The following is a 14,278-nucleotide window of genomic DNA, read 5'->3' as shown; positions in this document are numbered from 1 at the left end:
ATCACACTGTATTTTTTTTGTATTAAAAGACATCAAAGTTCATCTTAGTTTGAATACAGGCTTGTTCCTTCTATGAACACGCTTACCCAGTTCTTCTTCTTTGTGTATATGCTTGTTAAAAAGAACCTTAGCGTTGTCGAGTTCTTTGTCAAACATGCTAACGAGGAGGGGATATCTGTCTTCTGCATCGGCTGCTATCAAGGGACGTTCCAACAGACTGCCAAACATGTCTAACACCTGAAAGAAAAAGAGCTCAGAAATCTGTTTACAGCTCTGTGAGATTCGATAGGTTTTAAGAGGTAAAAAGAAAAGCTTTTCTGCACACAAAAACACCAAGCAAACATCAGAACCGTGCAACATATAATTTGGAGATTTCATGAGATTAGTAAAGAAAATCTACAAAAAAAATATATAAAGATATACGTGTTCTGAAAGATCCATTACATGTTTTAGTTCTTTAAAACCCCCCATAATACTGTACATATTACTTATAATTTATTAAGAATAATTTTTTAGGCAAAATTCAGTGCTTCAGTGTTTCAGAATCTTTATGTACAGCTGACCAGTGCAGCATTCCAGTATATTGGTATATTATTATTTTAATAACATACATTGCAAACCTTTTTAACATAATGGTAGATATTATAAGCTAAATTTAGAATTTATCTTCTAAATTTCATGATCTGGGTGAAGAAGACTTTAAAATCACTGGGTAAAGAAAAAAAGGTCTAAACAAATACAATGAAATTAAATTATACTGTATACCTACATATGTTGTTCACCATCCTTCAAACAAACATTACCATATCTGCTAACACTTAGTACTGTAAATGCTTACATCAACACATTCCAAATGTGTCACAAAAGTGCTGAAAGACCCTGACATCCACTCACACCCTAATGATCTCAGTTTCAGTGGAAAGTTCTGTAACATTGAAAACAGAACAGCATACAGTATTCCTGTGTGCCTTATTGACTGTCTGGAAAGATGAACAATCCAGAAAACCAAACAGGAAGCTTGCACACACAAAACGTACACACACAAAAATAACTACAACAAAGGAAGTACACAATTCTTTTTCTGTTTAACACAGTTATTACTGAAAAGTCATTACAGAAATTGTATTTTGGCAAAACACTGAAAAAAAGGCAAAATGTTGAACCACACATCTTGTCTTCCATGTTATCAATGTATGGGTTATAGTTATTGAAGCACAATTATAGTTGTATTCATCTCATGTTTTGTTTTTAATTTTACAACATTGACAGTTTTTCAATTATCAGACAATGGAATGGCTGAAGAATGTTGTTGTGACATGTTGCCTCCCGCCCAAACTGAATTTTTTTTTACTATTTTTACTATTTTACTATGTACTATTCAGATCATACTTCAAAATAACAATGTACTGTAGGTTGATAAGAATGCATTTTAATTTTCATGAGTCTATGTTTAAAACCACATACTGTATACGGCTAGGAATTTTAACCAAAAAGTCTTAATAAAAATAACTACTGATTTTGCACATGAAGTCATTTGATGTGTACTGTATGTATTGTGATAACCATCTACAACCATACAACTAAACAATAATTCTGGATATACACAACTAGTTCACTAGTAAAATCATGCACTGATGGTTAAAAATAAACTCTTGTTGACCACACCAAGTTAAGTATCTTTTATTTTTTAACTTTTTCATAAATGCTACCACAATTTAAAACATGAAGACAAGTGGTAATGCACCTGCATTTCTATATCCTTGTACCTAGATATGGTGGGAAGCTACTGTATCTGACTCTTTTTGTATTTGACCAGTGTTGGTACAGTGGTATACTGTGCATGTAAAGCACAGCTATGAAAACAGTTTATTTTCATCAAGGGGCTGTTTCCTTGGTAACTAGCACTAACCTTGAAGGCATGCTCCAAACCAGATGCGTCATCAAATGCCTGGCAAAAGATTGCACCCAGACGCCTGTCCATGTCTTCCACTTTTTGCTTAAAGGCGGAAACATCCGTTTCAAATTCCTGCATTTACATGAAACAAAAATTAGTCTTTTGTTACCAAAACATGCATTTTTCTATCTTTCTAATGCCAAGCAGAACTTTAATGCAAATGCAGAAGAGTGGTACTGTATAATTAAAGTACAAATGATCAAGGTAAAAAATGCTTTTCTTTCATTCTCACTATACACAAGCTAGTTCATGAGAAGATAAAGGAAATATTACGACTAGCAATATGACCCTCTAATTTTTATTTTCTAATCTTTATTTTCTCTTAAGTCTTGTGTCCTATGCTGATGTCTTAAGTCTTATGCTATTCATTGACTGCAGTTCAGCATTCAACACAATCATCCCCCAGAAACTGAGCTTGCTGAATCTCAACGCCTCCCTCTGCAACTGGATTCTGGACTTTCTAACCGAGAGACCTCAGACAGTCCGGATTGGAAACAACATCTCTAGTACCACTATACTGAACACTGGAACCCCCCAGGACTGTGCACTCAGCCCACTCCTGTTCACGATGATAACTCTGACTGCACTGCTAAGCACAGTGCAAATTACATAATCAAGTTTGCTGATCACACGACAGTGGTGGGCCTCATTATTAACAACGATGAGGCACCATACAGAGAGGTGGTGGAGCAACTAGTGGACTGGTGGTTAAACAACAATCTGTCTCTGAATATACCGTAAATAAGACAAAAGAGATGATAATTGACTTCAGGAGGGCCCGTGCTAATCACTCCCCACTGCACATCAACGGCTCCCCTGTGGAGACAGTTAGAAGTACTAAGTTTCTTGGTGTGCATATCACAGATGATCTCATTTGGACCATCAACACCACCTCCCTAGCTAAAAAAGCACAGCAATGTCTCATCTTCCAGCGGCAACTGAGAAGTGCAAACCTTCCCTCCCCCCATAATATCCACATTCTATAGAGGTACCATCGAGAGAGGTACCATTGGTTTGGGAATTGTAAGGTCTCAAACCGAAATCCCTGCAACGAAGTGTCAATACAGCAGGAAACATCATTGGAGCCTCCCTTCCATCCATTCAGGACATATACCACAAATGCTGCACACACAAAGCCTACATTATTGTGGATGATCCCTCCCACCCCTCCTGCAACCTCTTTGCCCTCCTATCATCTGGTAAAAGGTATCGCAGTATACGGGCCAGCTCCACCAGACTCCGTAGCAGCTTTTTTCCACAGGCTGTCAGGCTCCTCAACAAGCTCCTGGTACCTACTGCACCTACTCCAAATCTGGAAACTTAGTTCTTTTTTGCCTAATGTCAGGCATACTGTCTGATGTATTCTGTGCACAATTCTTTGCACAATCCTGTAAAGTAAATTGCACTATGCACATTGCACTTTATGTACCCTGTACCCTGTCAGAAATGTCTATGTCTACATTGTCTATAGCACTGTCTTGTCAGTATTCGCACCGTAGACCTGGAGAATGATATCTCGCTCCTCTGTATACTTGTATATGGCTGGAATGACAAATAAACTTGAACTTGAACTTAAGTCTTGTCTATGCTGTTTATTTAAACTAGTATTTCTACAGAAAAGTTCAAACTAGGGACCTTGTCACAAGATTACCTCAGGAGGTAGTCCATAATCCTGTTTATAAATAAAAGATTGTAAAATATTCTACATTTTTTGGAACAAGTCTTGGTTATGTAAAATACAGGGGCTCCGGCTCCGGCTCACACAATATTGGAAACACAATTTGAAAACTGGTGGACAGGGGCATTATGTAGTCTGATGCTGAAATAAAAGCAGTATTTAATATCTGGAGCAAAGAAACGCCATAGGTAATATGTCTGTTGAGTGTGCCTCAGTTGTCTTCTCAATTACTGAAACAGAACCTTGCTCATCTGAAGGTAAAACACCCAAGAAACTCTATATTTTCTGTGGGCATGCACACCATTAGGGGTACTCTATATAGACTGAGAGTCTCTGACTCCATCACCATATATTTACAGACATTAGAAACTTTAGTGTACAGAGGGATTATCTCACTATCCATTGGACTGCTGGGAATTGTAACCAAACTACATTTTAATAAGTGTGAAGGCAATAATATGACTAATGAAAAAACTGTTCATCAGTGTGGGTGTGTTGAGCTCAATTATACAGAATATTTTAGAGTATAGTTCTCAAGATTGGTTATGTAGTGTGGATGGAATCTTAATCTTCTGTTATTTGCTGAAACGTAATTTTGCATAATCACCTCAAATGAAAAATGCTCTGCAACAAATTTTATTGTTTCCTGCAACTAATTTAAATAAACTGATGTGTATCTATTTTAATTACACTTAATGCAATCAACATGTTTGAATTGAATAATAAACATAAGAAAAACTGGAAAGTAAGAAACATTACGCAGGTACAGGTAAGCGTAGGGAGATATGTTAGAACTACAGGAAATAACTATTTTTGACTTAATTATTTCAACTTTTCATCACTGAACCTGTCCCCCTCCAAAATTGATAAATTGATAAAGGTACATTTTCATTTCACTCACCACATTATCTGTCTCCAGGCAGTCATAATTCCTTTCTGTGAATACTTTGTAGACTTCCTGGAATTCCTCAGAAATGCTCAAAACTTGTTGGCTGAGAGCTTTCCCACGAATTCCACCAAATTCAATCTTCTCCAACTTCAGCATGTCCAGGGTGGTCAGTAACACATCCTATAACCAAAAACATGTTTCTCTACTGTCCTTAGAAAGAGTGAGCAAGCAAACAATGGAAAACTCTGCAGGTTTCCTTGTAAAAGTCACACTTGTAAAAACACTCTATTTTGATTCTGCAATGAGGGCCAATAGATACTGTACAACAGGCCAATAGATACACGGGTTATCCATTTTACCATAAAGGCATAGTTATACAGTCAGACTTCGCACAGTGTGATGAAACTGTAACTGTCCCACAGTGTGGGACAGTTACAGTTGAAAATGCACTGGAGTCATTGCAAAATATCTGCAGTAATGCCTCCTTGAGTAACAGCTTATAAGACACAATGCTAAAGAGCAAAATTCAGAGCTTAAGGAATATTACAGAACAGGAATATTTTAATATATTTCAAGAAAAACTATACCTATTGTACTTGCCTTTATCGTCTCCACCCGATGAACGAAGCAGTCCATTCCAGAGAAAACCATTGCAGAGGAGAAGTCCCAACCTTTCAGTTCCTGGCCGTTCCTCTGGTACGTGCTCAAAGTTGCCTTCTTTTCCTCGTACGTCTTCCTGAAGAGGTGCAAGACTTCCAGAGCCTCATGCACTTTGTTCAAACTCTCTTCCGTCTCACCTTTCAAAATTTCTTCTGGTCCCAGGTAGCCACGAGCCTGGCAAAACCAAAATATAGTGATACTGAATCCAAAGATACAGTATGTGTAATGTTTCATTAAGAAAGATTTTATTGTACTAATCTTTTGGCTAAATTTATTATCATTCTTGATTCAATGTACTTTCATTTCATTTTGCATACAAAAAATAAGCATAGATTCTATATTTACTTTGTGCAATAAATTAACATGTATTTTGGTCCCAGTTTTCCCAAAACGTAAAGAGTCTATTCACTACTACTTGCCAACTAAATTTGAAGAAGTGAGGTTTCTAAAGCTAAATTCTTTGGAAAATGGTTATGGGCATAACAATAAAGCCATTCAAATGATTCTCTTGATCTATAAACCATTACACAACTCTGCTCCTAGGCAGGGGCAGATGGTAGCATAAATGCATCTTCTCTTTTTGTTTTGCATCCATTTAATCATCTGCATCATCCATATTGTTAGTGTATTTGTAGTTTATCACTTATTTGATCACATGGTGGTTGCTCTTTGTTTGCTGGATGTTTTGTATAAATGTATGTTTTTGTATGAAAATGTTGTTCTTCTCAAGAATAAAAGCCTGTTGCAGTCATTAGGAAAGTGAGCGAGAGGTGAGGTTAACCTGTTAACTTCATCTGTCCTCCTTTCTTTATTGCAATAATTACAACTCTGGTAAATCAAACTGGAGGTTTCTCCAGCTAGAAAAGGGGCTAACACTTTGTTCAGGCTAGGAATATCTATATTGGAATACAATTTCAGTTTGAGCTAGGCGAAAATGCAAATTGTCTATGGTGCCAAACATCTTCTAGAATTTGCCATTTTTAAATGACTAAATGTTGCATTTTGATTCCCTTTAGATTGTTTTTGTTAATCAAACTGTTCTAACCTAATTAAATGTATGAATGCTATTTAGAGCACTATACTGGCATTGTTAAGATTAAATACCATACTTGTAATCTCCACAACCCATTGTTGTATAGCAGCCACTCTGTTCAATAAGGGTTCTACAACAGCCTCTTTTTAAATTTAAATCCATTTTGTATATCTCAGGTGCATACTGAGAAACTGTGATGCTTATTTTTGGGAGTCTCTAAAAATAACTAATGAGAATAAAGTAAGTTTAGAGTTAATGACCATGAAAAAAGGCCGTAGTTGTTTTAAATTATTCAAACAAGAAGCATTTCCTTTGAATTACATTTACCACCCACAATAAAGAAAGGTTAGTAATTTTCGCTTGAATGAGTTAATTGTCTTTGTGGGTGTAATAAGAAAGTACTGCATTAGAAAATACAAAACAAACTCAAGCCTCCAAATTACATATAGGCAATGAATCTGAATTATCTGAATCATACAACTAATATGTTCTGGAGATATTTTACGGTTGTTTTTTAAAATGCCGAAGTCTTACCTGTTGGATAAGCAAGTTACAGATCTCCTGTAGCAGTACTATAACTCTTCCTGGATTGTTGTAGTGTTTTGAGTTTGCCCACAGAAGACATACAACGTGCATCAAGGGATTGATCTGTGCCTTGGCCTCATTAAACTCCACATTCTCCAGATCCTCAAAGTAACGCTGAAGAGGCTTCAGGTGAATATTGATGTCTCTGGCCTCAGCTAGAGCTGGAATCAGTACACAGCAGAACAGGAAAACTGGTCAATGTTTTTTTTAAAAGCACCAACCTGAAGGATGGAATGCTTATATAATTTAATCGTGCTTCACATGCATTTGCACAGCTTTTCACCTTGAAACCCAGATTCTCTATTTTAAAGTCTACATTGCTGTATAAATTGGATTTTAATGCATTTTAATAAACAAAATAACACAGATAATTAATGATTAATGATTAGTTGCTTAAAATACCTCAGTTTAATTATTTTCCTATTTCCTTCCTTCAGATGTTAATTTGGTTTAAATGTGTTGGACCAATGGCTTTAGGATGTCATAGAAACTAATAAATCTATGAAAAAGTACAAAAATGTGTCTTTCAGTCACTAATGAAACTTTTGACAGGCTCATTTTCATTAATTTGCAAAGACTTTCAGAAGTGTATTTCTAGAAGGAAAATACCCCACACATCTTGACAGGATTTGTGTACCACAACACAAAAATCACCTGCTAAAACATCCTTGAGCATGTCAAGGAATGCTGGGTAATAACTGCTTTCCATTATTTCCAGTAGCTCTGCCATTTTAGCAACCTTTGCAGACTTTAGTTGGTCATAAATGCACTCCAAATTAGTATATCTAAAATAAAGAAAAAGGAAAAACATTTATAAATATGAAAACAGCGAACTAAGAAGACAATACTGCTAAGTTCTGTTTAGATTTACTTATCCAACTTATTTCAAACCTTTAAGAAAGCGGTGTAGGAGGACACATATTATCAGTGTTATTAGGACATATCACAGAGCATATTGCTCACAGAGCTCTACAGCATGTGAATGATGTCTTGTCACAGCCTTTCAAATTGTAAAGATAAGATGCAATTTTCTCCCAGCTAGCCTGCCCGCATCAACAAAGCACCTCCTCCAAATTACCCAAACTGCTGTGTTTTGTAAATTTGTATACATCACTTATCTTAATCACACAATTCAATGGCTACCTACATCTGTTAACATCCAATTTAAGATCCTTGGTCTTACCTACCACTCTCTTTACTAATCAGCTTTCTATAGTCTCCAGTTCCTCCTGTCTCCTTATACTCCCACTTGGTCTCTCTGCTACTTTCTCATTCTCTTCACTCTCCTGCCTCTCATAGCCACTGCACCCCCTGTGTTACAACCAGGTATCAAGAAGTATCAGCACTAAAAAATCTTCAACACCTTGTGGCACCTTCTCACAAACCAGTTCTTCAGACAGCAACAACAGATACTTCCATTCATCCATTTTCTAACTGCTTTTCTAGTACAAGGTCAGGGTGGAGCCAGAGCCTATCCCAGCAAGCAACGTGCACAAGGCAGGATACACTCTGGACAGCTTGCCAGTCCATCCCAGTGTTCACACAGACACCAACAAACACACATGAGGGTAAACTTTCCCAATTAAGCCAATGAACCTACCAGTTTATCTTCGGACAGTGGGAAGAAACCTGAGGAATGGAATCCAGCAATACTAACTACTGAGCCACAGTGTTGCCTTACAACAGATACTGTATTTATTCTAATGTGTACACCATATTTTGCTTCTCCTACTGTATCAAGCTGAATCCATTTCGATTACATCACTCTATTTTATACATTTTACCCTTATTTTTTATGTAAGTTTCCTTGGGCTAGGAATATCATCTAAATCCATTCGTGGTAAACAATACAATTTGCAATAGCTGCAGTACAGATGAAAAAAAAGGTCATCTTTATTTTTGCAGACTCCAGGATGCAGGGTGATTGGCATCCATCACATAAATTTACAAAGTATCATTTTCATAGTTGGTAGTAAGAAAATCACTGTTACAAGTACTGTGATGCAATAAAGCTAAAGTTACAACAACTTATTGAAGCAAGAAAAACACTCAAATCCAAAGTTCAAATAATAAATCATAATGGTTTAAGGATTCACAGTAAATATTAGTTCATAGAGGACGCTACTTTAGCAGCTAAGCACTGTAGGACTGATAACATTTAATAGATGTTAAGTAATTTAGACAAATGAGGCAATGATGGATCCAATGAAGTCTTCCAGAGCTTAAATGCAAAGAAACCTAAAACTGACAGAAGCAGGGTGACAGGACATGACAACATGATATGGAATAATGTATTGGTAATTTACCTGTTTTTCCAGAACTGCAGTTCTATATGCGGCGTTGGGTTTTTGCCCTCTAAGAGTGGTTCTGACGAATCCTTCTTCAAAACTTCCCGGATCTGATGGCTCCATTCTATCACTATGGACTCGATGGAGTGTACAATACTTTTGTCGGCCAAATCTCCACTGCACAATTTACATTGGAAAAAAATATGGTTATCTGAAAACTTTGCAGAGAGAATGTTAACATTCTATCTACAGTAAATCAACACTTAAAGTCAGGAACATTACATGCTGCATAATACCATTTGGATTAAGAGGTTATATTTCGTCCTGCAAGACACATATTTGCAGACAGCATGAAATCACAGAAAATCTCTGTTTAATGAAACTCTGTCTGTTGCAAATACTGAACACTAATAATAATCCTTAGACAACAACAACTAATGGTTGTTTGCATATTCAGAAGACAGCTTTGATAGGACAATGTCTGTGACAATATTTGTTCATAGTCACTGTTCATATTGGTCAAGGAGAAAAACATGACTAAAACAAACAACAAGAAAGGTGTTACCATTTACGTACTATATGCTACTCAACAATCAAGAGTACCAAAAAGTCATTACATTTTCAAAAAAGCCCCTGTTGATTTCTCCATTACCAATAACTTCATTTTTAGTTCTAGAAAGTTAAACTGCGTCGACAGTTGGCTAGGCTGAAGAATTAATTAAACCAAAATATAGCACTTGATTGTATAAAGACAAAAAAAAATCTGACAGCTTCAGATGAAAGATTCTTTTCTCTGCTGTGCAATCATGCATTCACTTCACTTCAGGCAGCATGGAGCTTCGCTCAACAGTCATCTGCAAGTGTGGCTGATAAGACACTAGCTGATTAATAACAAAGCACTTTCATATGAGACCATGCCAGGTGCACATTATTGTGGTGTCAAAATGGAAGAGCTACCTAATCAAGACTTCAGTAATCTGAATCAAACCATTGTTCGTTACCTTTTCTCTCTTTCATAGGCAGCTTGCTCTACTTTCTCCGATCCAGCTGGAAGAGGAAGTAACGTCTTTCCTCGGACTTGTCCAGCCACGACAAAGACATTGTTCTTCAGGGCATGTATGTGTCGCTTAATATCCTGCGATACTACATGTGGCCAGTCATGATGGTTTCTATTATTTGACAGGACAGGAACTACCACCTATTAAAATATTGCCATAAAAAATAAAGCTATATTCACCATTTGTCATTTGTCAGCCTCATGACTTCTCAATCTCATGACTTTTCATAAAACATGACATTTCAGACGTCTTGTAATGTTTATGAAACGGACTTCTGGGCAATCCATTTCAAATTTAAGAGATTTCTCTGTAATACACAGAAGCTATTTTGCTTATAGTAGCAAACAGAGGCGCGGTTTTTATATTAGGTTTTCATATTTTTACCAAATTACTGTGATCCAGGTGAATGTACAATGAACATTAAAAGGCTAGATTATTCAATTTTCTTTCACACACTGGCAGATTCAGGCATCAATTTTAACCTTTATTATTAATCTTGAAGCACCCACAACCAACGAGTCTCCTGAGAGCAATCGTTCTACAGAATTTCACTAGTCTTGATACATTTGTACCACACAATATCAGAGGACACAAAAATATAATCATAAAGTTTTTCATTTGACATAAATATTTTCAAAATAAGTAACTCGTTACGACATTTTGTGGTGTACTTGGATTTTGTTTATCAAAATGAAAACTTACATAATATAATTAAACCTCATTATAAATTTGAAATCTCATTACAATTAGAAAAGTGACAGATGAAAGCTAACAGAATATCTTTTAATATAAAATATGCAGCAATGCCGACTTCTATTATTCAGCTATAATAAAAACCGTGTGAGTGGAAATCAAATAATTGAGGTGCTATGAATCAAAATTCTAAGTCTTTAACAGCAAGGAACATGTGAAACAAATGATTTTTGTAAGCTTGGGCTTTAATTTGGACTCAGTAACTCAAGTTATTTTTTAGTTCAACATGAACAGGTTGAATAATTTGTTTCTTACACTAACCAACTATTACCACTGCAAAACTCAGTAGTGCAAATCAAGCAGCTGATTAGTTAAAGAACCTTAAAGTTTTATCGACTAATGGAAAAAAAACAGTATGTTTTAGTTATAAAAACATTTAAACTGAAAAGACCACAGTCTATATACAGTCTATATACTGTACAGTGTGGCCATTTTTACGACCCATATACACTCCTTTACTGAACAAGTCAGCATGTATACACAAATAATAGGTTTATAACATGTTGAAAAGAGAAGAAACAAAACACAACGTTTCGGCTGTGGAGCCTTCTATCTGGCTCAATAAAGACCGTTCCGCGATGGCAGTTTTCATTAAACCAACACTAAGGTACACTGTAAAGTTTAGGGTTTAATAGCTGAGTAACTCTAGTATAAAAGGCTCTAAAGCCTGCTTTACAGGGCAATTGAAAATGCATTCAAATAGTACAAGACAGCACTGTGTCAGGTCATGATATTTGTTTTTAAAATGAATTTGACAGATTAAATATATCATTGTGAAAGGTCACATGTACTTTTACTATAAACAGACACCTGTGCTAATCCATGAGCTGCAGACGGCTGAGCAAGGCCCAGTACTGTTAAGACGTTAACATGAACAAGTGTTGGGAACACAAAGCTAAGAAAATCGTGATATTATTGAAATAGTTTAGTCTCTTATTTAACATCCTTAGCGGGTAAAATGTGTTTCTTCCATTAAGAATGCTTCCTATAATTCTTGTTTGAGGTTTTACGGCTGCAATCACTTCTAACAGCCTAGGTGTTCTCTCCCTATTTTACTTAATTTAATTAACCAGATATCTTAAACATGTCTTCTTTAATTGTGAATGTGTTGTTCAGCCTCGTCGTGTATTTTTTATACAACTCAGCCATTAAAGGTAAATCTAGTTTGCAATATCTACCAAAGCGTATTAAACCAGAAATGCCATACACAACTTTGCACGTCACCATTACCACTGCAAAACTCCAAACAAATAGCTGAAAGGTTCTTTTATGTCATCTTACCTCTTCCACGAGTGCAGAAAACTGATCCAGTGGGGAATACGACAAATCTCCATATAATAAGCTATTTTTAATAGATTCTGGAGTAAGAAGGTCTTTGGAACGTTTCACAAAGTAAACGGCTTTATTTTTAGTGCTTGCTGGAAATTCGGATGTGGGAATCAATTGCCCTGCTGCGTTTAAAGAAACAACTAATACAGTTTGATCAGTCCTATCTAAAAACTCCCGAATTATCTGTTTGTACTCTTCGGTTCCTACACATTTTTGCCAACGATCGGCCTTCAGTTTCAATGTTTTTAATACATATTCTTCAAGAAAGTCATATCTTTTATCTATAGCAGGTGTATCCCCCATTTTAACTTTCCCTCGTAACCTAAACAGAGATTGCGGAGGAGTGAACACCGGCGCTACTTCAGGTCCTCAGTTTAATGATTCTTACTCTGCTCCCATAGAAACAGACTGTTTGCATTAATGAAGTTGCTGTTGCTTTAGAGACAAACACGCTCTCTTGGCTCTGAAAGTTTTTCTCTTCAGGTGGTTGTGGATACACTCCTTAGTAACTGATTGCAAGTTTTGTTTCACTTGAGGAAGACGAAAGTAAACTATTCGACTTTGTGCCTTAAATTTTTTAAATGTCAAAAATGCATGGGGAAACTACATCTCTAGCGTCACAAAGAAAAGCTTTAAATTGGATACTTTGGAAGCATTTTTGCACTTTTGTTTGTAAAAAGAGCCTTTAAACTCGATTTAAAATATTGAAAATGACATCACATTTTTTTGAAAAACATGCAGATGGAAGCGTGGCGAAACTGCTTTTCTCACAGTGATGAAATTCTTCACCACTCTCGATTTCCCCGTGCAGAATATGGTAGACCGATAATAAAATTAGTTTAAAATAAACCCCCTTTTCCAGGGCAAGTAGCTTGCTGAGGCGTTCTGGCAATCACGATCTCAGAAACGTGAAGAGTTATGCTTTGTATGATGCATTCTTCTAAAAAACAAATGCGTGAACATCATCGACAAAAAAACTTCTGCTGCGCTCTTATAGTCTGTAGACATCATATACAATATTGCGACTTTGTCTTTTTAGAACATCAATAATAATGAATAAACCTAAAGTGAACTCTTAAGATAAGATGCCAGTTCTGTAAATTAGAAATCAAGTAGTTATGTGCAGATTAATTTTAATAACATTAAAATGAAAATCAAAATAAATTTAATGAGGTATTAAATATGAATTGAGGAAGCAGAATCTGACAGGCACTACAGGAGGTAGATAAGGATGGTGATGTGACTTCAATAGCAATTGGAGTTAATATTATCTCACAAACCTGAAGATAAAAATGAAAAATCCTGTTCCAGTTACTGACAATACTCTGGTTGTAAACAGACTTTTCATTTTCATCATTAACACACACACACTTCCAAGGGCTTCTACACAGAAATTAAGCAAAAATGAAGCACTGCTAGTTGTCCCATAAAGTAATACTGTTTTGCTTGTAATGTTCCCAGAGATTTCAATGAACTGAGGAGTCTATGTTCACCTTAATTTTTACCACATTAAGCTGGGAAATGTCAAGAAAAAAAAGGAATATTGCTTCTCTGAAATTAGTTCAAAGAAAGGCAACAAGCTTAATTCCTGGACCTGAATATCATATACAGACTGTCAAAGAAACTGAATCCATTCAGTCTTGAACAGAAACTAAAAAGGGACTTAAAGTATTTAAAAATCTTCACAGGCATAGTCAACACAAATGAATACTTCAGGACCTTTCCTGAAACAAAGATCGAATGACAAAAGAGGAAGCTAAGAAGAGGATTTAAGGCTAGAAATGCAAACACTTCTTAATAAATGGTTGTTGTGGTGTAGAACTGCCCATTCATGCTGTTGAATCAGATTGCATGGGATACTGAAAAAAGAGGCTGGAAAAGATCCTTTGATAAATATATCTCTAGCAGCCAAATGAGCAAAATAGGGCAAATGACCTCCTCTCATTTGTAACCTTTCTTATGCTCTTAATATCCAAGCTTCCACTGAAAACATGGTTCCCACAGAAATCAACACATGGATCTGCAGTAGAGATGTATTCAAACCAAATTAG

At 36.1% G+C, this 14,278-nt stretch overlaps 1 protein-coding gene across 1 annotated transcript in view; it reads right to left on the bottom strand.

Moving 5' to 3' along the window:
- dnah9 (dynein, axonemal, heavy chain 9) overlaps positions 1–12,530 on the bottom strand; it is a 148,567-nt gene extending 136,037 nt beyond the window's left edge. Inside the window, exons 1-9 of the mRNA XM_088928171.1 lie at positions 12,180–12,530; positions 10,089–10,285; positions 9,106–9,264; positions 7,454–7,584; positions 6,749–6,960; positions 5,122–5,355; positions 4,534–4,701; positions 1,910–2,026; positions 87–237 (exon numbers count right to left, since the gene is read on the bottom strand). Coding sequence (XP_088784297.1) covers positions 87–237; positions 1,910–2,026; positions 4,534–4,701; positions 5,122–5,355; positions 6,749–6,960; positions 7,454–7,584; positions 9,106–9,264; positions 10,089–10,285; positions 12,180–12,530 — 1,720 coding nt within the window. The remainder of the gene's footprint in view (positions 1–86; positions 238–1,909; positions 2,027–4,533; positions 4,702–5,121; positions 5,356–6,748; positions 6,961–7,453; positions 7,585–9,105; positions 9,265–10,088; positions 10,286–12,179) is intronic.
- Positions 12,531–14,278: the final 1,748 nt, after the last annotated feature.

Source organism: Atractosteus spatula, chromosome 11 (assembly GCF_055471065.1).
Source record: "Atractosteus spatula isolate fAtrSpa1 chromosome 11, fAtrSpa1.hap1, whole genome shotgun sequence".
Taxonomy (NCBI): Eukaryota; Metazoa; Chordata; class Actinopteri; order Semionotiformes; family Lepisosteidae; genus Atractosteus; species Atractosteus spatula.
This window is presented reverse-complemented; position numbering and strand designations above follow the sequence as displayed.